At 42.2% G+C, this 21,943-nt stretch overlaps 1 protein-coding gene and 1 long non-coding RNA gene across 3 annotated transcripts; one reads left to right on the plus strand and one right to left on the minus strand.

The window, feature by feature from the left end:
• The first annotated feature begins 723 nt into the window (after positions 1–723).
• On the plus strand, positions 724–19,969 carry septin7b (septin 7b). 2 transcript variants are annotated; one of them, XM_080004919.1, is made up of 14 exons: positions 724–840; positions 1,030–1,132; positions 2,633–2,739; positions 5,066–5,166; positions 5,311–5,445; positions 8,550–8,667; positions 8,858–8,947; positions 9,387–9,483; positions 9,749–9,800; positions 9,946–10,074; positions 11,524–11,544; positions 12,115–12,250; positions 16,831–16,973; positions 18,920–19,969. In XM_080004919.1, exons 2-14 carry the CDS (start codon positions 1,123–1,125, stop codon positions 18,957–18,959), a joined length of 1,179 nt encoding a protein of 392 aa, XP_079861045.1. In that variant the 5' UTR covers positions 724–840; positions 1,030–1,122; the 3' UTR covers positions 18,960–19,969. The 2 variants fall into 2 exon arrangements, with proteins under 2 accessions (XP_079861045.1, XP_079861046.1); XM_080004920.1 differs by lacking the exon at positions 11,524–11,544 and having other exon boundaries at positions 728–840.
• Positions 19,970–20,101: 132 nt separating this feature from the next.
• LOC307233576 lies at positions 20,102–20,776 on the minus strand. Its single transcript, XR_013844267.1, has 3 exons — positions 20,682–20,776; positions 20,549–20,572; positions 20,102–20,443 (listed from the first exon to the last, which is right to left on the minus strand). It is a non-coding gene; the product is annotated as an uncharacterized lncRNA (long non-coding RNA).
• Positions 20,777–21,943: the final 1,167 nt, after the last annotated feature.

Genomic DNA, 21,943 nt, shown 5'->3' on the forward strand with positions numbered 1-21,943 from the left:
TCCTATTCAGACCCACGCAAGCAAACTGAAACCTGCTCTCTCTCCACCTGCCCGCCGCCGCCTCCAGCACGGTTGGGTGGCTCAGCGTGCACTCCGCGGACCCCCAGGGGTCCCTCGAGAGGTTCCGTGGGGGTCCGTAGCAAAATAAATAGCGTCGTTTCACTCTTATCCTCCTAATAGTTTCACTCCCATCCCCTCTTAACAGGTATGGACGTTTGCACTCAATTATAATCACCGCTCTAGCAGAACCCGAGCCTCGCCGCTCCAAGACAACGTTGCTATTCCAATCGCAAGCCCCGATCTCAAATATCTCAATAAGTTAAATAAAAACTTGTGGTTTGAAGACCGAAACCGTAGTGATGTGCTAGATTCTTCTTGGCGGAGGTTCAGGTAGTGTTTAACAAACTGACACGGAAAGATGTTGCTGGAAGTAATATTCCCATCCTGTTCCAATCAGTGTATTCCGTGCATGGCAGCATCCCTCTATAGATGTGGATGTTAATTTTTTTTTTGTGGGCGAATTGTGGTTTAAACATCAGCATCAAAAATCCTTTTCAAGCCCTGGGCTAAATCAAACAGTTGATTATGAAAAGGTCGTGCTCCATGGTACCACTGGCATTAACTGAGAAAGTGTAGTTGAAGTGGGACGTCGTATCATGCCAGTATAAAGAAACTGCACGATTGGGCTAATGTAGACAAAATTGTTCTGCGGAGGGTTGTTAGTTGCCTGAATACGATTTACTGTTTTGTTTTTATGTTCCGTCCCATTGCTCTCCGACCCTGGGAATACTGCCTTTTTCTGGGCTGGAACCACATTGTGCTGATCTACATAAAACAGCTGTAAGTATTGATGAATATTATTCAAACGCCTGCCTATTGTAGAAAAATACTTCAAAAATGTCCTTAAATATAAATCAAACAAAGAAATGTATTTGTTAGGACTCGTTGCTAAATGAAGTGTGGTGTTTGGGGGGGGGGGGGGGGGAGAATTCCCTATGCAAATGTTTTTGTTTTTGTGCCGCCTTACAGCAACAAAAGAATCTGGAGGGATATGTCGGCTTCGCAAGCCTCCCCAACCAAGTGTACAGGAAATCTGTCAAGAGGGGCTTTGAGTTCACCCTGATGGTTGTGGGTAAGAACACATGCCGTCTATATCTCAATAATTTCATTATATTCATTGTGGTTGGTATTTTAAACTCTCACTCTCGTGATGTTTTGGTTTACTTTTGAGGCAGTTTCTCGGTGAGTTTTGTTGCATGAGGGACAAACTGGGGACATGAGTTGGAGGGGGGGAGGGGAGGTATCTTCCTGTTATTAACGCCTTGATATTTCTGTCAGAACACTAACATTTGGGTTGTTCTGCTTGGGAAAATTGAAAATACAAGCATTCTTTTGGAGTGCTTGGATATGGCGGCTGACATAGGGCCAAGATCTGCCTGGCTAATCAGACCCTCTTTAGAGGGAAAATGTTTCCTTGGGTCAAAACCGTTTCCTGTGGTGGGACAAGCTGAATTTGCCGCTCTTGTGCCTCTAAGAATAGCCCATCTCCCATTGGTTTGCAGACAGTCTGCCTTTTTTTTGGCTAACATTTGAACTGACAAATCCTAAAAATTATCATTATTTTCCATGTGTAATATCGTTATTTTTTACTGAACAAGCATATGCACTAGTGCCTTGGAATGTCCCCTATTACTTGTCTCTAGTCTTATGGATGCAATAAAATGTGTTGAATCAGACCTCCGCCTCAATGTGGAGGAGGTCTATTCAATTCACTGAAATGCTTTCCCATTTGGGGGAAAGATAGTAACTCTGGCCTGTTTGTCACTCGCTCCTTCCTACATGGATGGGATGTGTGCACATACTGGTGCGCCTCAGTTTTCTTTGGCACTGAGGAGTTGTGATCCCACATGTCCCCGCAGTGTGGTGCATCACAATGGTGGAGAGAAGGAGCGAGCGAGAGAGAGAGAGAGAGACTTATTAAAAGAGATGACTAACACTTCTTTCTCACCATACCTCATGGAACATGTGACACAGCAACCTGTTCAGTTTTACTAGTGCATTTAAACACGCTTGCCAACACGCAATCCGTAATCATGTAGTTGCATTGTAAGATGTTCTCATGGGTGAAAGAACAACAACGAAAAAACACCACCATTGCCTGCTCAGAGTATACTTCGATAAGAACTGTGGTGTAAAGGGTGACTCGTTAAATATTGACCCGTAGCGCTCAGACAGAGAGCGGTGCCAGTGGACATTTCCATTTGCCTAATGATCCCATTCATTTGGAGGTTGGAAAGGGGACACAAAAACCCCACTCGAAAAGCCTCACAGACCACACGGCTAGCTGGTTTCCAGGCATTCCCCTCTGCGTAGTGTTGTTGTCTCTCTGTACTGTTGGCTCAGGTGGATTGTTGCCCTGGGAGAAATGCACCCACAATTACAAGGCTTGCGATTTGATTCTTTTTCGGTGGAGGTTTAATTGGTGTCAGACTGCATTGGTGGTCGATGGGAGAGTCAAAGTGGAAGTTAGCCAAAGGGTAATGTGCTATATAGTGATTTTTCCCACTCCCTATGTGTGTGTATGTATTTAAAGCAGGATTGTTTTGGTATTTTTGTCTTTCCTCTTTCCTAGGTGAATCGGGTCTGGGAAAGTCCACGTTGATCAACTCTCTCTTCCTCACAGACCTGTATTCAGGAGAATACCCTGGACCGTCACACAGAATCAAAAAGACTGTACAGGTACAGCAGAGTGTTTCCTCTCAATCCGCTCTAAATGACATCAATTGTAACATCTCAACACCTTCCTGATGGTTGTGACTTTAACCACAATATCATTTCCTGGTAGTCTTCAATCCTGTACCCCGACAGTCATAATCTCACTTTTCTTTGTATGTCACTTTTGCCACTGCAAAGCGCAAACACAGTAAAGGGACATTATCTGTGACCTGGAAGTGTATATACTGTAGGGGCCACCTGCTCCTGCTGAGATCTCATTCTTAAAAGCATCTATTTGATTAGTAAAGCTGCTAATGTGCGACGCTTGGTTTTTTGCATTTACAAGCCTTGCCATTGACATGAATTCACTTCATTGACTGTGAGGCACACACCGACCGGCCACAACATTAAAACCACTGACAGGTGAAGTGAATAACATTGATCATCTTGTTACAATGGCCCCATTCAAGGTTTGGGATATATTAGGCAGTACGTGAACAGTTAGTACTTGAAGTTGATGTGTGGGAAGCAGGAAAAATGCCCATGCTGACCCCTGTCCACCACCGAAAGCACCTACAATGGGCACGTGAGCGTCAGAACTGGTCCATGGAGCAATGGAAGAAGGTGGCCTGGTCTGATGAATCATGTTTTCTTCTACATCATGTGGATGGGCGGGTGCATGTGTGTTGTTTACCTGGGGAAGAGATGGCACCAGAATGCACTGTGGGAAGAAGGCAAGCTGGCGGAGGCAGCGTGATGCTTTGGGCAATGTTCTGCTGGGAAACCCTGGGTCCTGGCATTCATGTGGATGTTACTTTGACACGTACCACCTACATAAACATTGTTGCCGGCCCAGTCACCCCTTCATGGCAACGGTATTCCCTGATGGCAGTGGCCTCTTTCAGCATGATAATGGGTCCTGACACACTGGAAAAAATTGTTCAGGAATGGTTTGAGGAACATGACCAAGAGTTCAAGGTGTTGCCTTGGCCTCCAAATTCCCCAGATCTCAATCTGATTGACCATCTGTGGGATGTGTTGGAGCAACAAGATTGATCCATGAGGGCCCCACCTCACAACTTACACTGTTTTCACACCAAAATTAGCGGGTTGACTGGGGATAGGACAAAAACCCAGGTCAACCCGCTAAAAAAGGGATTTAAACCTTTCCCATTGCCAGGAGAAATTATGTTGTTTTTTTTATGGCGTGTCATGTTCGATGTCATGAAGACGTGGGGAAAGGGGCGTGTCATGGTTCCAGTGTGATTGGGAATAAAACAGCAGAGGAGACAGAAATTTAAACAAACAATGATATAAAACTGTAAATCTTGGAGGGGGAAAAAAAAAAAAGTATATCAACGACCCAGCTTGTGGTGGTGCTGGAGTGACTCGGAGCCCAGTGGGGAGCGTGGGGGTTCTCCGCTGTGATCCTCACGATCCCTACACTCGCAACATTTCACAGTCCCCCATGCGAAAAAAAAGTAAATAACTTCTGATTTTGTTTTTGGATTTTAAATTCGATGTGTAATGATCGAATAATACACGGATATTACTGTTTATTTATACGCCAACGTCCGGAATTTCAATGTGCATTGCATAGCGCCAGTAAAGGGGCCAAAATTTGTGGGTTGACCCTGGTGTCCAGTTCACATCAGAGCGGATCAGAGATGGAGCAGGTGGAGAGGGTTTTTCCGGGTGTTACGGGGTTTTTGGTGCAGTGGGAAAGGGGTATTACAGGACTTAAAGGATCTGCTGCTAACGTCTCGTGTCAGATACCACAGGACACCTTCAGAAGTCTTGTGGAGTCCATGCCTTGATGGGTCTGAGCTGTTTTGGGGGCACAGGGGGGACCTACACAATATTAGGCAGGTGGTTTTAATGTTGTGGCTGTTCGGTGTCAGTATCTTGATGTTTATCTTTTCTAATTACGTCATGTCTCTCCGTAACCTAAGTGTTTCAAGTGCAATACATTATCTGTCTGGATTCTCAGCTGATATCTTGAGATGCCTGTGCGTTTTTCTGGTTCTCCAGCATTGTTAGCTAATAGCACAGTGTGGAGTGGCATGTCACTACACGCTGGCAAGCCCAAGCATCATTGGTTTCTATGCAATCTACACAAATACACAAGGATACGATACTGACAGGCAAGGAGGGTCTCCTCTGACATGAATGGGCCTTTGGTCCCATGCTGTCTATGTAGTCTTCGTTTAGTAGCTAAATCCAATTTTCTTGGTTCAAAACTTTCTTTCCAAACACTGCAATTTTGTGCTGTGAGTACCGATTTGATGTTGTTAACTATAGTAACTGTACTAAACTGATATTTTTCCTTTGACCTGATGTTATATGCCAGGTGGAACAGTCCAAAGTGTTAGTAAAGGAAGGCGGTGTCCAGCTCCTGCTCACAATAGTTGACACCCCGGGGTTCGGCGATGCCGTAGACAACAGCAACTGGTAGGAATCTACTCCATTTTCCCCCCAGCTGCACTTCATTCTTGATATCCATTAAGACCTGTCTTGCCTCAAACCTCTGTTAATTATAATAAATCGACAACTGTATTAGCCCTCTCACTCCTGGTGTGATATGGCATTGTATAGTTGGCAGCCCATCATCGACCACATAGACAGTAAGTTCGAGGACTACCTGAACTCGGAGTCACGGGTGAACAGACGGCTGATGCCAGACAGCCGAATCCACTGCTGCCTCTACTTCATCGCCCCCTCAGGGCACGGGTGAGTCAAGAAAATATCGATACACTTGAGTGTTGCAATATTATGTTTTTTGATACTACATTGATTCTCAAAAACACTGTCAATTTTTCAATTAATAGTTTACCTGCAAAGATTTCTGGCAGTCTTAAACCCAACAAAACACAGCTCGTACAACTGTGTTTTCATTCTTTTTTATTAAAAAAAAACGACTTACTGTTGATGATGGCTGATGCTAACTGATTTGTCTGGGGACAAGGTTGCCAGGTTATGCCCCTAACTCAGCCCCAAAGCCTGTAAAAGCTGTACATTTTTACCGCCAATTAAACTGAGGAAAACTAATGCCTAATCCACTTTCATGGTAAATTGTTATATTTATGTATGCATTTATTATATAAATGTAATTATATCATTAAGGGCATGAGCTGATGGTTGCTCATGTGGATTTCCTTGATATAGGCAAGTGTGATTCCTTTGTTCAGATTGCACAAAAATATTGTGTTATGATGTTGGATTTTAATGGGGACTATGCATTTTCTTTTATTAACTGCTTGAGAAATTAAAAAACTGGCATACATACTACAACAGAACAAGAACCTTTAAAGCAGGAACTTGTCTGTATATGTAAAACTGTCTGTTTACAATTTTTTTATATTCTTAATTCGTTTACCTAAAGAATCCTGCACGCGCTTTTGTTTTTTACAAGCAAATGTTAATTCCTTTGCGCAGATTGCACAGTAACTGTTATGATCCAGAACCCACTGTTCTGATCTTTGTGTTCTTCATACTATGACAGTTTTCCTAAAATTAGATCGAAAGAAATCTCAATATATCAACTTGCTCACAGTATCGCAAGGTATTGAATCGTAACCCCTGTATCGCGATACGTATCGTATGGCCAGATTCTTGCCAATACACAGCCCTAAGGGTTACCCCTTGATGGACGGTGGTATCCAAAGAACCATATCTCACTAGTGAGGGAGAGGCGGATCTCAATGGAGAATACTGGAACAGGTGGTGAGGAGGGCATGTTGTGCAGGAGGAGAGAGAGGAAACAAGAAAATGAGGATAGTTGGAAGCAGATAAAGGCAGCGTTGTCCTGGAACCTTCAGTCTGTAGATCAGGGAAAGCAGGGTTGTTACTGAAAGCCTTCGGGCTAAGGTCTCAAGATTAGCACACACACACACACACACACACACACACACACACACACACTTCTCCTGCTCTGAAACCATGACCACCCACGTGTCTTTGAGCAAGGCACTAAATCCCTACGTTTCTCAGCATTTCTTGTACCGGCTGAATAGCTTGTGGATGTAAATGTGCGTCTTGTATTGTGCTGGCTTTCCTAAGCCTACTGTCTACTCCCCCCAAGCTGCTGCTATCAATAAATAAATCTGTTCCCCGTCAGATTGTCCGGGTGAATAAGGAGTTCGAAAATTTGAGGTCTATAAAATTAAGGGAGGGCGGGCGGGTGAAAAGCAAGAGTAAGAGAGAGAGTCTGAAGAAGTTCCAAGATTCCTAGCAGATGAAGCTGATATCCACATGTTTCAACAAGGGGCGCCTATGTGAAACTTAATTATTTACTTTTATGATGACACAAGCAGTACAGTTGGCTGTATTTTATCCCAGAGTAGCAAGCCTTTAAGGCCTCCTCAGACGAGACCTTTTTTTTTTTTTTTTTTTTGTCATTGCTACGATAGCCAGACTCAACGATCAGCTCGGGACACCATGTATTACACCACTTCTGCTCACTTGAGAAGAGGTAAAGGAATCGGGGAGGGCCACGTTTGTCAATTTCTTGTCAACACGTGGGTGAACTGACCAATCCATTATCATTACCAACACCCTACTTCCATCAGATCAAGTCCAAACTGGACTGATTTTGATTAGTGAGTGGACTATTCTATGTTGTGCTGCTTGAATCTTCTTTTTGTTTCATGGTAGTGCTGGGCGCTATATAATGCTTATAATATCGATATCCTCATATGAGACTTAATATTGTCTGGGATATTGTTTTTTTAAAGTAGAATTTCTCAATTTGTGTGCATGAAAATGCACACATTATCCCATTGAGAACTGTTAACTGCGACACACTGTATGCAATGAAGAGGCCTCTGTCCTCCCTTTCATCCTCTTTTTCTCCTTCCTCCCTTCTCTCACACCTCCCCAATCTGTCCATCCTGTTACACGCTGTGTTTGCACAAGCCTGCTCTCTGTCCCTAGACAAGCAGTTCTCCGGCCTTGAGGACAGAAAGCATATGCGTGCGTGCGTGCACGCGCACACACACACATACACACACACACCAGCTGACAGCTCTCACAGAAGAGTACAATGAACCCTCATCACTGAAACCAGGCACAATCTGGATATTGAGCTCCCAGCTCAACTCTGCTGACTTGACTTTTTTTTCAAGATTGTAAATGGAAAACTTTTATTCTTAAGATTTTTTTTTGTCGCTTTAAAAGGACTGGCCATTTACTCTGATGCTAGTTTTGTCTGTGCCATTCATTTGAACCATAAAATCACAGTAATGAAGATGGAACTCAAGTTTCCTGAACACAAACAGACATCTTTAAATGGCTAATATACAGTATTTTCTCAGCAGCCAAAAATATAACTTTTCACTTTCCTCATATGAAGCATACATGGGCCTTCACATTTTTGTTGGGGTTATGACTAGTGCAGATTAAAGATGTTAACATGATACATCACTGTACCAATTACTAAAATAATATTTTGGATGGATTTTCTGTTGATTAATTGTAGGGGTGCTACTTTAAACTAAAAAAGACTAATGCTTGCGAGAGGATGTGAGGTTTAAAGATATTCCTTGCTGCTGAGCTATCTGGTTCTCAAAACAATCCGGTCTGTGCTCTTGTTTTGGAAATAAATAGGGAAAACAAAGATTCAAGAAGATGGTGACAACGTTTTCCAAAAGTTGAACTTCCTGTTGATTGCCATCATTAGTTTGATGGACTTCATGATGAGGAGACAAATCTCACTGATCCAAACTTATTTTGGGCAAAGCCTCGCATGAACTTACATGGAGGCAGTCAACAGTTTGATTGAAAAGCTGAGCTTGAAAAAAAAGCTTGAAAAGAATTAATTCTATGTCTTGCTCCAGACTGAAGCCCCTGGACATTGAGTTCATGAAACGGTTGCATGAGAAGGTCAACGTCATCCCACTGATCGCCAAAGCCGATACCCTCACCCCGGAGGAGTGCCAGCAGTTCAAGAAGCAGGTGACTCCTTCTCCCACTGCTCTAGGTTACTGTGGCTGCAGCGCCAGACTTGAATTCTTTCCGTCCTTGGTAACTGGTTTGGTGGGACGTGGACATGTCGGAGCACCCATTGTGGGACACACAGGTTGCAACAGTGACGAACACAAGGGTGACGTCACGGCTCGTTTTGTTTCTCTTTGTTCTGCTTCAGATCATGCGGGAAATCCAAGAGCACAAAATCAAGATCTACGAGTTCCCCGAGACGGATGACGAGGAGGAGGAGAAGAACAGGCAGATAAAGGTATTTTACAGATGAAAGAATAAAAAATGGAACCCTTGTTTAATAAGGGATCCCATTATGCTAATGTTCATCAGAGGTCTGAACCTACACGAACATCTTGGAATAGCATAATATTTATCCAACAATCTAAAACATATCTTTTCATTCCATAATATGGAACAAGGCCAAGCATTCATTCATGTGGAGGTGCAAAATAGTTCATATTGGTCAGATTTGACATATCACTTCATCAACGTTTTTTTTTTTTTTTTTCCTTAATCAATTATTCAATGAATCTGACTTAACCCAACAGGTGGAAAACAAATTAACATGCTATGTATTGTGACATTTCTAACATTTGATTAAAATTATGAACGCATATGAAACGTGTGTTTGTATGATCTAATATTTTTTACCAGATCAAACACGGTTGGCTCAAATGATGAATATTCTTCTTCAGGACAAGTTACCGTTGGCTGTGGTGGGAAGCAACACCATTATTGAGGTGAACGGGAAGCGGGCCAGAGGAAGGCAGTACCCCTGGGGCGTGGCAGAAGGTACATAATAAATCAATAAATATTAATAAATGACCAAATTAGGATTGATGTTAGGACAACAAAATTGAGAAACCAGAAAATAATGATACAATTCCGAGATATAAAGAAATATTTTATACAATTATTAATCCCTACAACAAATTCAATAATTTGGCTTCTAGCTGAGGAAGGAGGACAACAAATACTGAAGAACTATCTGGGAAGGATGTTTTTCTTATAGAAGATGAAGAAAATAATGAAATGTTTTTTTTCTTTTCACCCCCAGTTGAAAATCGTGACCACTGTGACTTCACCATCCTCAGAGACATGCTCATCAGGTACCAACTAAATAAATAAAGCAAAATAATGGATATACAGATAGATCTGAGACAACACAGAAGGTCTTATTTGTTTTCAAGACCAATTTGTTTGTGTTGGTTAATTGTTATCATCAAACGTTGACTCTGTGATATCGGTCTCCAGAACCCACATGCAGGACCTGAAGGATGTGACCAACAATGTCCACTATGAGAACTACCGCAGCAGGAAGCTCGCTGCTGTCACCTACAACGGCATAGACAACAACAGGGCCAAAGGTCAACTGCCCACCAAGTAAGTACTGCACTGAGCGCCGCTTGGCTTCATCATTACATTTCACTGCATATATGTATGGAAGTATGTATATGTATGTGACAAATAAAAAAAAAAAATCTTGAATCGTTGGCCCATCCCAAAAACCGGCCATGTTGGCTTTACCAGATAGGATTTTTAATGATTGTAGAATAGATCAAATGTTTAGCTGTTAGGGTGAGTAAGCCCCTCGACACTGCACTGGCAAGGAAAGGTGCTAAAGTACACCAACCACCATCAATGGCAGAGGGCAGGTAGAGACAGACTAATCGTCCTGTTAATGTCATCATTAACCGGCAAAGTGCTGCAAGGAAGTCATGTGGCTAAAATATGGTGTAATACACCCAAAAAGCTATTGTTTTTTCACTCAAATGCACTGGATGATAGTGTGCACATGTAGTAAGTCATTTCATCTTCCTTGTTTTGTTTCCTCCCCACCAGACAGTTGCAGTCATTGAGTTGACCATCCTTTGGTTGCTGGCTGGCGTTGACAGCATTTCATGTTTAATTTGACACAAACGCTAAAGTCATGTTCGATTTGGTTAGAATGAATATAAATTTTAACATTTATCAGCCCATGGGACCAGCTTAATGGGACCAGCTTAATGTGGTTAGTTATTGTGATCTTGCATGAATACTCGGTTATTTTTCCTGCGACTGGTAATCTTAACTGATGTGAGACTTTGTGTGCGGAAATGTGATTATTAACCACAAAAATAATGTTCTGCATTGATCAATTCAGTGGTACGTAACAAAGTGGATGCCATGATGGCTTGGGTTTATTGTGGTTTTCATTGAGTTTAGCTTTGGCTGATTGTGTTAATAGCACTCGTTATGTAATCCCTGCATCTACCAATTCATTAGATGCCTCTGAGTTGCCTCGTGGACCAGGTTTCCAGGCCATTTATAGTAGTCCTTAATGGCATAAATAACCTCAAGCATCACGGCCTTATAGCTTGTTTTGAAGGATGCAGACTGTGGAAAAAAGTGTTTTCGTAGACTGATGCCAATGTGCCAGTTTGTTAAAATCAAATTTACAGAACCAAAGTTGGACCGTTTTTTTTGTTTTTTTTTACATTCTTGGATGTCTTGCCAGTGTCTCCTTGTCCTAGAATCAGTTCGCTACTCATAGAGACTGTTACTGTTTAAGTTCCCAGTGCTGTTTCTCACATAAGCTTATTGCGATTACTCACCAGCAAAAAACCATACGGGGCAGCACTGTGACCGAAGAGCACGCTCGACACAAAGAAAGGCACCTGACACTCTGCTGTATATCACTAACGGCTCACAAAGCACATGATGATAGTTTGGTTTTAGAATTGTTTTTTCTTTTTGATGTGGAAAACTGAAATAAGGCAGCAGCTTTGTTATAGTGCATGGTCTCATCACTGCATGCTCTGTGTGTTTTGTGTGTTTTCTATTTTTCTTTAGACTTGACACAGTCGAAGGAATGTAAGTGGTCTTTTTTTTTTTTTTTTTTTTTTTTTTTTAACTGTTATTTCAGACCTTCCCGTAAGATCTTCTCTCCTCTGCCTGTAGCCTGTCCTTTTGCACCTCCTCTGCCTTCTGCCTTTTCATCTGGGCCTGCTTACCCCTCCTTCACCCGTTGGGTAGATTCTTCCGAGGTGGACGACAAAGCACAAACTTGGGGGTTAAATCATTTGGGAACCGCGGCATTCATAAATCTGAACCGATCCTCATTAATCCAGTTTGATGGCTGTGGCTGTATTGGCTTTAGAATACGGACAGTCTGTCGAAGTCGCTTTGTACCTCCACTAACTTGGTCCCGACATGCATTGGTAATTGCCCCCTCCATAGAAGCCTGTTGGCTTCCTGTCAATCCTGAAGCTCAACTCTTTCCTCTACGTTCCTCCCATATCCCTTCATGTTGCATTTCCGTGGGCAACGAGGGCTGGTGCTTCTGTTCTCAAGGCGTCTGAACTGGTGACGAGGGCGCAGCTTGCGGTGTGGACCGCGTCTGAATCTGTGTGTTTGTGTATGTGTGTGTGTGTGCGCGCGCAGAAGCCCCCTGGCCCAGATGGAGGAGGAGAGGAGAGAACATGTGGCTAAGATGAAGAAGATGGAGATGGAGATGGAGCAGGTGTTTGAGATGAAAGTCAAGGAGAAGGAGCAGAAGCTTAAAGACTCCGAAGCCGAGGTAAGATGCAAACGTGTGTGTGTGTGTGTGTGTGTGTGTGTGTGTGTGTGTGTGTGTGTGTGTGTGTGTGTGTGTGTGTGTGTGTGTGTGTGTGTGTGTGTGTGTGTGTGTGTGTGTGTGTGTTTTATACACAGTGCAAACTGCTTTCCGTCTGAAACGCACGTACAGTCTGTCGGGCCTGGTTTCACTTCCTCCTGCAACAAAACCAACATCTTTCAGTGTGAAAGAAGTGCATTCTCCGCCAAATGTTAAAGTTGGTACGTACTCGAATGGGGGTTCTCAGGGGATGCGCAGAAAATATATTTTGATCTTCTTGAATATTTTATTTATTTAACATTATAAAATCTGAATTCACACACACACACACACATATATATATATATATACCGTATTTTCGCGACTATAAGGCGCATATAAACGTCTTTTTTTTTCCTCAAAATGTGCGGCGCGCCCTATAGTGCGGTGCGCCCTATGTGTGTTGTTACTGCGGACGTTGTTGAGACCACCATGAGAATGTTAAAGGGGGAAGTGTGGGCGTGGATTGTGTATAAAAGAACAGGTATGTGCTTTATGCAGAACATTGTTGTCTTAACAACCCTTAAAATGGCAAAGAGACACGCCTATGAAGCACAGTTTAAACTGAAGGCTATCAGCTACGCAGAGGAACATGGAAATCGAGCAGCCGCGAGAGAATTCAAGATTAATGAATCGATGGTTCGCAAGTGGAGGAAGATGGAAAACGAACTCCGACAGGTGAAGAAGACGCAGCTGAGTTTCCGCGGACATAAGGCGAGGTGGCCCGAGTTGGAGGAAAGACTCGAGCGGTGGATCATCGAGCAAAGAACGAGTGGGGCGAGCGTTTCGGCGGTCACTGTTCGACTAAAAGCAGTAACGCTAGCGGAAGAAATGAAAATTGAACATTTTCAAGGAGGTCCGTCGTGGTGCTTTCGTTTTATGAAACGGTGCCATTTTTCCATCCGGACCAGGACTACAGTAGCGCAGCAACGTCCGGCGGATTATAATGAAAAGCTGGCGAGCTTCCACTCCTACTGCAGCAAACACATTGCCGACAAACGCATCCAGCCAAGCCACATCACCAACATGGACGAGGTGCCGCTCACTTTCGACATCCCGGTGAATCACATGGTGGAGAAGAAGGGGACCAGCACGGTAGCGATACGCACAACGGGGTATGAAAAGGCGTCGTTTACTGTTGTGCTTGGCTGCCACGCAAATGGACAGAAACTGCCGCCTATGGTGATTTTTAAGAGAAAGACTTTGCCTAAAGAGACTTTTCCAGCTGGAGTCGTTATTAAGGCAAATGAAAAGGGCTGGATGGATGAGGAGATGATGAAAGAGTGGCTGAGTGGTGTATGTAAGGAGACCAGGTGGTTTTTTCCACGCATCACCATCGCTGTTAATCTGTGACTCCATGCGTGCCCATCTCACAGCCGATGTGAAAAACAAGGTGAAACAAATGAACGCTGTGCTTGCTGTTATTCCGGGAGGTCTGACAAAGGAACTTCAACCGCTCGACATCGGTGTGAACCGGCCGTTCATAGTAAGGCTGCGAGCGGCGTGGGAGCGATGGATGACCGACGGAGACCACAGTTTCACGAAAAGTGGAAGGCAGCGCCGGGCAAGTTACGCCACAGTTTGCGGATGGATTGTAGATGCTTGGGCTAACGTGTCTGCTGGCACTGTTGTTCGAGCTTTCGCAAAAGCCGGCATCATTTCCGAGGAGCCGCACGGCACGGAAAGTGACTCTGACAGCGAAGAAGGGGAAACTGGCATGTCTGATTTAGCGCAGCTGTTTAATTCAGAAACAGAGGATGATGACTTCGATGGGTTTGATTAATACTTTGTAATAAATACATGAATAAAGCACAAACATACTCAGTTTTGCTCCCGCTCTATTTTTAAATACGCAGTAGAGGTATTTAAACGTAGTAGAGGATATGTACCGGTATATAAAACCCGCGCCCTATAATCCGGTGCGCCTTATGTGTGTGTTAAATACAGTAATGGCACACATAACTGAGACTGCGCCTTTTAGTACGGTGCGCCTTATGGTCGTGAAAATACGGTATATATATATATATATATATATATATATATATATATATATATAGACAACCTCACTAATCATGGTTGAGGGATATGATGTTATCGCGATACTTGGGTCCCAATAGAATAATATCGCTGTTCTTTATGTTTTGCAATACACCAAGTACAGGTACTCCTCACTTAATGACCTAGTTCCATTCCTAGGACCAGGTCGTTAAGCGGATTGGTCGAAAAGCGTGGACCCGTGTTATTTCATCGTAAGGGGGCGTGGCCATTGAGAACGCTAGTGTAGTGAATACTGACAGACTGAGGGAATGAGACTAAGACTGAGAACGGCTGTATAGTGTATATATAGTATATATAGTGCATATAGTATATAAAGGGTGATGGAGATGAGATGCTTGGTATTGTACACAGCGTACAATACAGACTGGTCAGAGAGCTGGTTCTTAGTTCCAACGGTCGTTAAACAGATACGTCCTTAAACAAGGAGTATCTGTAATGTGATATGATATTGTGATACTGCGTCAGTGTGGTCAGTACACGGAAGTCACATCCAATACGGGTTGTGTTTACATCCATCCACTAGTTGTGCTGTGAATATTGAAATAAAACCAACTTTGTTTTTTCCAATGGTAGAACATGTTTATATATACGTCAAACAAACAGTGGATAGATAAAAATGATACTCGCTACGTAGCTGTGACAGCTGCTTATGTACATAAATGAACAGAGAGGCAGAGAGAAACTCAAATCGAGATCCTCCATTACGAAAGAGTGCGTGGCCAAGACTGCAGGTCCTTATAACTACGGAAATTATAACCGCAGCATACGCATGACGTAGACGATCGTCGACGTCATTTGTTGTCTTTACTAGTTTTTCTTCAGGACTTCCTGGTGCTGATTCCAGATCCGCTGCTCTGCAATGTTTCCATTGGAAGCACAAACCGTAACTGAGCAGTTTTGTTTATTTAAGCGGTTTAATTGAATTTATTTTACTATTCTAGTACCAAAAAATGTAATTCATATTTGCATTTTATTTATTTATATAATAAAATATTCATACTTTGTGTCCGTGTATTGATATATCTCCATGTAAAATACAGCGATACTATGCTGTAGCTATTTTTTTCCCCCCCACCTCTACCAATGGGGCCTTGCCATGAAAATGTTGCCTTGGAAAAACACTGGTACTACCTGACTGACCATCTTTCAGGACACACAGCATTTGGGGCTGATCAAATTTAGATATTTTAAATGCTGCATGATTCAATTTGACAAAATTAGATAAAAGATTAGCCGCAGAACTTTGAATTGGTTTATTTCTTCGACTGATAATGTAGTATATGGACAGGATTCTGGGATACTTGCGTTAAACCCCCCTATGATCTGTTATTTATCATGTTGTGACTATAACGGAATGGATACTGTTATTATTCATAGTTAATTGCCCATTAAGAATTGATAACCCTTCATAGTGAAGCGATCTCTCCTGGGATCAATAGTCTTATTGTATCTTTCTATTAAGGGAATATTTCTTTCATCTATTTTTTGTTTGTATATTTGACAGGGACATTGGCATATTACCGTAATACGGTAATACGGTAATAAACATTTTAAATTTACCAACCACAAGGGATCATTTTCATCTGTAGTCACTGGACAGATGTCAATCAGCTACCTACAGTTAGAATCCCTCTACAGGTTCCTTTCCTGACTGTGGTTTAGAATATGAGGCTTGTTCATTCTCAGCCTGCGAAGCCCTTTGAGACTGACTGTGATTAAGTTTCATATAGCTAAACTTGACCTCAGTCAACTTGACTTGCAAAGCTCGCACAAACATTCAACATGACCCCGACAAACTCATTCTTCAGCTGCGCAGTTTGGAGGATAAAGTTCGGGATATTTTAGACAATGTTCTCTTAGGCACATCTTTCCCGATCTACACAGCAACGCACGATACTAAAAGTCACTTTTCTATGAATATATTTGCCCAGAAAGTTGAGGTTTGACCATAAGGGAAAAGCACTATGTTGCATTTTTTTATTTTATTTTGTTTTTTTCACATTTAACATTTTTTTGCGTTCTTCTCGTTTTCCACAGTGTAGTATAATCAGTGAGCATGTAATCAAACCACCTTCTGCTCTGTGTGTGAATGCATTCTTGCGTGTGTGTACAGTATGAATTGAGAGGTTGTGTGTATTCCAACTGGAGATGCAGAGATACCAAATACTGGTTTCAGTCTCAGTACTGTGCTCATAAAAGTGCTTCAGCACTGTACTATACTGTCAACTGAACGTTGGTGACGGGAACATGCCATCAATTTACTGTTTAATTGAAACATGGCAGAGGGCAAATCAGTCACAGAAAGGTTTTTCAGATCCCAGTTTTAGTATCTGTTCCCTCTATTGGCGACCCTCGGGATATCTTTTTTTTATTTTTTTTTTTGCAGTTTTGTTTTCTTTCCATCACATGCGTTGGTGACGCTCTGTGGTTTCCTCCTCTCCGTGCAGCTGCAGCGGCGTCACGAACAGATGAAGAAGAACCTGGAGGCCCAGCACAAGGAGTTGGACGAGAAGAGGCGCCATTTCGAGGAGGACCGAGAGAACTGGGAGGCGCAGCAACGCCTGGAGCAGCAGAAACTGGACGCCTCCAGGTAGCGTTCAGCTCCTTCCTTCCATTCGAGCGTGCTATGGTTTTCTGTCATTTGTAGGATTGAATCTCTCAATACTTTGAAAATTAGTAAAGCCCCTTTCCCGCATGGAATCTGTAACATTGCTGGATAAAAAAATATCCGGCAAAGGCAGCAGGTAGTCATTCCCACATTGGCCTCCTTTACGGAAAAAGTTCTGTACAGAGTCAGTATGGATACAGTTATGTAATGGGCCCCTTCCGGACGGACTCGGTTCCCTCCGCTGACGGAGCCCGGACAGAGCCCACGTCTCCGGACGCAATAACCCTAAACCCAAAGTGATTGAATCAGTGTGATCATTTCCAACCCGTCCTGCACGCTCTGCCTCCGGAGAAGGAACGTTCTCCACCCGTTCTGCTTCTCCCTATCCGGTCGCTCCGATAGATGTCCCCGCTCCGTACCCCTCGCTGTAAAACACACGTCTAGGGTCTGAGTGGCATTTTTAAGAAGAAAAAGAATACAATTTGAGAATAAAAAGACCCGTGTTCGTCGACACTTGACGGGATTTTAGTTTCTCGTCTTTGCAGCCGAGCGTCACGGTTCAGATCAGACTGGCCATTTTTCCCGATTTATTTTATTTTTTTTCCCCTTCCCGAAAACAAATACTTTTTTAAATATTTGTACGAAATAAATATTCGTAAAAACCCACTATTTGTGCTTTGCCGGTATTTGGATTCGGCCCCACCCCTACTATACGTGCCTCTCCCGGCAATGTTACTGCTTCCATTCACACACACTTCCCTTCACAGCCGTACCAGCACTTTCCCGGGAAAAACTAAGTGGAAACTGGGGACGGAACATCAAAACCGGTTCCTGTTCCCACATGACGCCGATACAGAACATTGAAGTAGATTTACAGCTTTTAGTGCAAGTGGGAAAGGTGCTTAATTGTGTTGCTTTCAGGACTGGAAAATATTTATTTTAATTGATGCAGTGGCTTCAGTGTTTTTGTTTTTGTTTTCCAACTTGTTTCTACCGAGGCAAAAAAAAAACGACAAAAGGCTTAGCAGCCACTTTCCCATGAGGAATTCCCATGACGAAATGCACAATTTGTTGAGAAATTTTATTGGAAATATTGACACAATCGGCCAAATATAGTTTATAATATAAGATAAATGAAAGACAATCTCGCCGGCATGATCCCCAGGGTGCTTTTGTCAGGATGAGGTGAAAGTGCTGAGTTCAGCCTGCCTCCACCCACCGCACAAATTTGAAAAATGCAACTTGTGGAGGGATTACATAAGGGGGGGAGGTTAAGAAGAGTGAGGCCACGTTCACACGAAGCCTTTTCTCCCAACGGCCCTTTTTTTTTTTTTTTTTTTTTTTTTGCATAGAATCTCATGTGATTTTCTTAAAAGCGTTGCACCCAGCTGCTTTTTTGGCAGAGGGGAATTTTTCAAAAGTTGCAAACACCTTACCTTTTTCAGAAGAGCCTTGATGATGTCATCAGATTTTTTCACATGATCACTCCCAGCTCAGACGAGACGACTCAGGAGTGTAAACACGCCTTCCTGAGTGGTAGGAACGGATGCAAGACGAGCGTCAGCTGAGCTGGGCTCTGTTGTGGATTTATTCATTACTCCACACAGGAGGCATACAAACATGTTGCCAACTTAAAAAAAATATATATTTTTAGTGTTTGAGTTCTTCGGCCTCTTGATGGACGTTTTTTCTTGTCAAAGCAGAGAGGTTAGGAACGGAAGAAGAAAAAAAAAAAAAAAAAAAGTTTAACAGCGGTCAATAAATAAAATTGCACCGTTTAATTTCTAAGGAACCTTATAAAGTGGTCATTATTAAGAACACTTTACTGATGTGTGTGTGTGTGTGTGTGTGTGTGTGTGTGTGTGTGTGTGTGTGTGTGTGTGTGTGTGTGTGTGTGTGTGTGTGTGTGCGCGCGTTCTCTCTCTCAGGACCCTGGAGAAAAACAAAAAGAAAGGCAAGATCTTTTAAGGAGCGAGGACGGGACCTTCCCCGCGACTAGTTACTATTGTTTGCCAATGTTGCCAGTCAGCACACCGGTGCGTGTGCGGCACTTACCACCCCCACCCCAGCCCCCGTTTCCCTCTCCTCCCCTTCCTTCACCGGCCGGCTCAGCTGTGGTCCTCCTCCCCACTAGAGGGGGGCGTTGAGGGAATGGGGGCAGGAGGGGCTGCATGCACGGTCAGAGCCGCCGCCAGGGAGCTCCCGAGCTCATCCAAAGGAATGTGTTTACCTTAACAGCAGCAATTTTTAACTTGATCTTCGAAAAGGCCAAACCCATATTATTATTATTATTATTATTGTTATTGGTGTTACTGTAATTGATGAGTTCTTCGTTCCCCAAGGTTGCCATTTAATGACTGGTTGCCATTTTTAAGCAACCCAAAAAGGACAAAACAAAGAGAGATCACATCTAGCTGTCGTGCAACAATGTTCCGGTTGAATTATATTTGTTTACAGATTAAATGCAAATGAGTAGTTCATGTGTGAACCTGAACTCCTGTGAGGTGTTGCAGTTAAAGCCAACCCCCTCACGGTGCAAACAGGCGAGCTGTTGCTTCCACCCCTCGGAGATCATGCGACACCAACTTACTATTACAATATGAAATCGGGCAAATTGATATCATGCACCTCGGGCTTTTCGTGAATAATCAAAAGGCAAAAGTATTGTTTTCTTTTTCCCAATAATGGAATGCTTTCTTTACTTATGTTTTAGCTCCTTCCACTAGCCTTGGACCACCACATTTATAACTTGACAAGTGTTATATTTCAGTCTAGTTTTTATTTTTTATATATACACCGAGCCAGCTGAAGTAATACATTCTTTTGTATGTTGGAGAATTTCTCAGAGACTGAGACTGGTGTCTGTTAAGATAAGCTGTTTAAAATACATTCAATAAACGGTGAGCCGGGATAAACATGAAAAAAATTATTTCAGTAACTGCTGAAATAAGGTCAGTGGGAAATACAAAAAAAAAAGAGACTACATCACATTTCGCTTGGGCTATGTACTCTCTGTATTTTTATTTTATTTTCATTTGTATTGTACAAAGTCACTTAATAAACCTGTGATAATATTAAGATAACTGTTTGGGCTGATGATGGAACGGAAGTTTTCACGGACACATTCCATGTGAAGCAATATTGACGTGTCATACTATGTTGATACATTTGATGAGCACACGTCTGCCTAACAGATGAGGATGTGAGGTGACAAACATCCATTTGCTTATTTTAATAGTAAATACTTTCCGTTATAATTGTCCTGATTTTGTTGAGGGTACCTAACACACGGGAATACGGAGCAGAAGTCCACCCGGGGGGAACCTGCATGAAGAAAAAATTTATTATACAAAGAGACATCACTTTAGCGGTTGACCTTGTAATAGATCGTATCGTACCTTCATCAATACTCCTTTTGCCCATTAGTCCCACAAAGGTTTGGAATTTCTCTCCTGGGAGGAAAAATAAAAAAGAATATGATTTTACATCAGTTATTTCTTTATCAGTACAGACATTAGGGATTACACAATAATGCGGTTGGAACGAGTCAAACTTACTTTTCCTCGTTATTTGCGTCTTTGCTGTAGAGGAGACAAATACGTGAGACAACTAGAATCTTTACATAATTAAATAAAAGTACAAGTTGTGGACATACAGGTGTGATTAATATTAATTTAAAGTCCCGTTTACCAGAGGCTCTGTTGCCATGCAGGTTCTGGTGCGTCCCGGGTTTCCTGCTCATTCTGCTCAGGAGAAACTGGTTGGACTTTGGTTTTGGCCATTCTCTCTAAAAGTAAATTCATAAAATAATGAGAGCAATTGACAAACTCTTAAAATATTTTTGGATGATGTATGTTAGAGTACAAAATAACATGCTACTTCAGAACACCGTGATCCTCAGACACGGGCCAATGTTTTTCAGAAATCATTCTGCCAAATTCACGGCGGAGGAAAAACCACAGCATTTTTTGTAGAATGGGTAAAACTCACCTCTTCGACTCCAACAGCCCAACTATAATCCAAATTGTTTTCCACACAAAGCACTTTGGTGAAAAGGAAAACTGCGACGACAATAAATTGAAATAACCTCATCCTTGGTGTCAAGCAGTCCAAACTGTAATACAGCTACCGTGGATTGTAGAAGAATCTTAAATGATAAAACGGTCCTCGGGTGCACTGGAACGGATTGTTTCAATGGGTAGAAGGCGTGAATCCCAGGAGCGCACCATTACGCGCGGGTGTGCGCTTTTACGCACAGCTCAAGCATCAGGAATTAACCTGGTAATTATACAGCGAGAGAGCTGTTGAGGTCGACATCTCGACCATTTCTTCTGGAATGCCACCTCAAAAAGTTTTTTCTCCTACAAACTTTAAGAATCAGGCTTTAGAGGCAAAGTATATTCAAACATACATGGAATTTGACTCATTGTCATATAGAACGCACAGTAAAATGAAATCAGTTGTTAAAATAGTAAAATAAAATAACAAAAATAAAACATATACAGTTAGTATGATTTATAACAAACAGTGTAGTATTATACAATACTGTATAGTATAAGCAACATTTCCAAAGAGGGAGTGTGCAAATAGTAATGATAAATACACAAATTGAATTAAAGTTTGGGATTTTGAAAAACAACAAGAAACAACATGGCAATATTTTGGTTCTGTGACCACGTTGTCACAATATCAAAAAGAATAGGTAGGAATAACGTATACATACTGTATTTCTAAATATTTCATTGAGCAGAGGAAGAGTTAAAAGTATAGAAATTCAAGTTAAAAAAAATGACCATATGAAAGCAATTTTTACCTGTAGTAGACCCTGCTGTCATATTCTAATTTTTAAATTGCAAACAAAAAAAATACAAATCGTGTGATGTGCATATACAGGACAGGTAGTAATACAAGGGAAAATTACCAATATCAATATAAAAAACGTATACAAAAAA

This window comes from Zeus faber (genome assembly GCF_960531495.2).
Source record: "Zeus faber genome assembly, chromosome: 8".
Classification (NCBI taxonomy): Eukaryota; Metazoa; Chordata; class Actinopteri; order Zeiformes; family Zeidae; genus Zeus; species Zeus faber.

What these genes read in the sequence shown, in the direction of transcription:
- septin7b (XM_080004919.1), top strand. An exon ending in GAATCAAAAAGACTGTACAG is followed by an intron (nt 2,740 to 5,065) that starts GTACAGCAGAGT and finishes GTTATATGCCAG; the next exon opens with GTGGAACAGTCCAAAGTGTT. An exon ending in CAGAAACTGGACGCCTCCAG is followed by an intron (nt 16,974 to 18,919) that starts GTAGCGTTCAGC and finishes TCTCTCTCTCAG; the next exon opens with GACCCTGGAGAAAAACAAAA.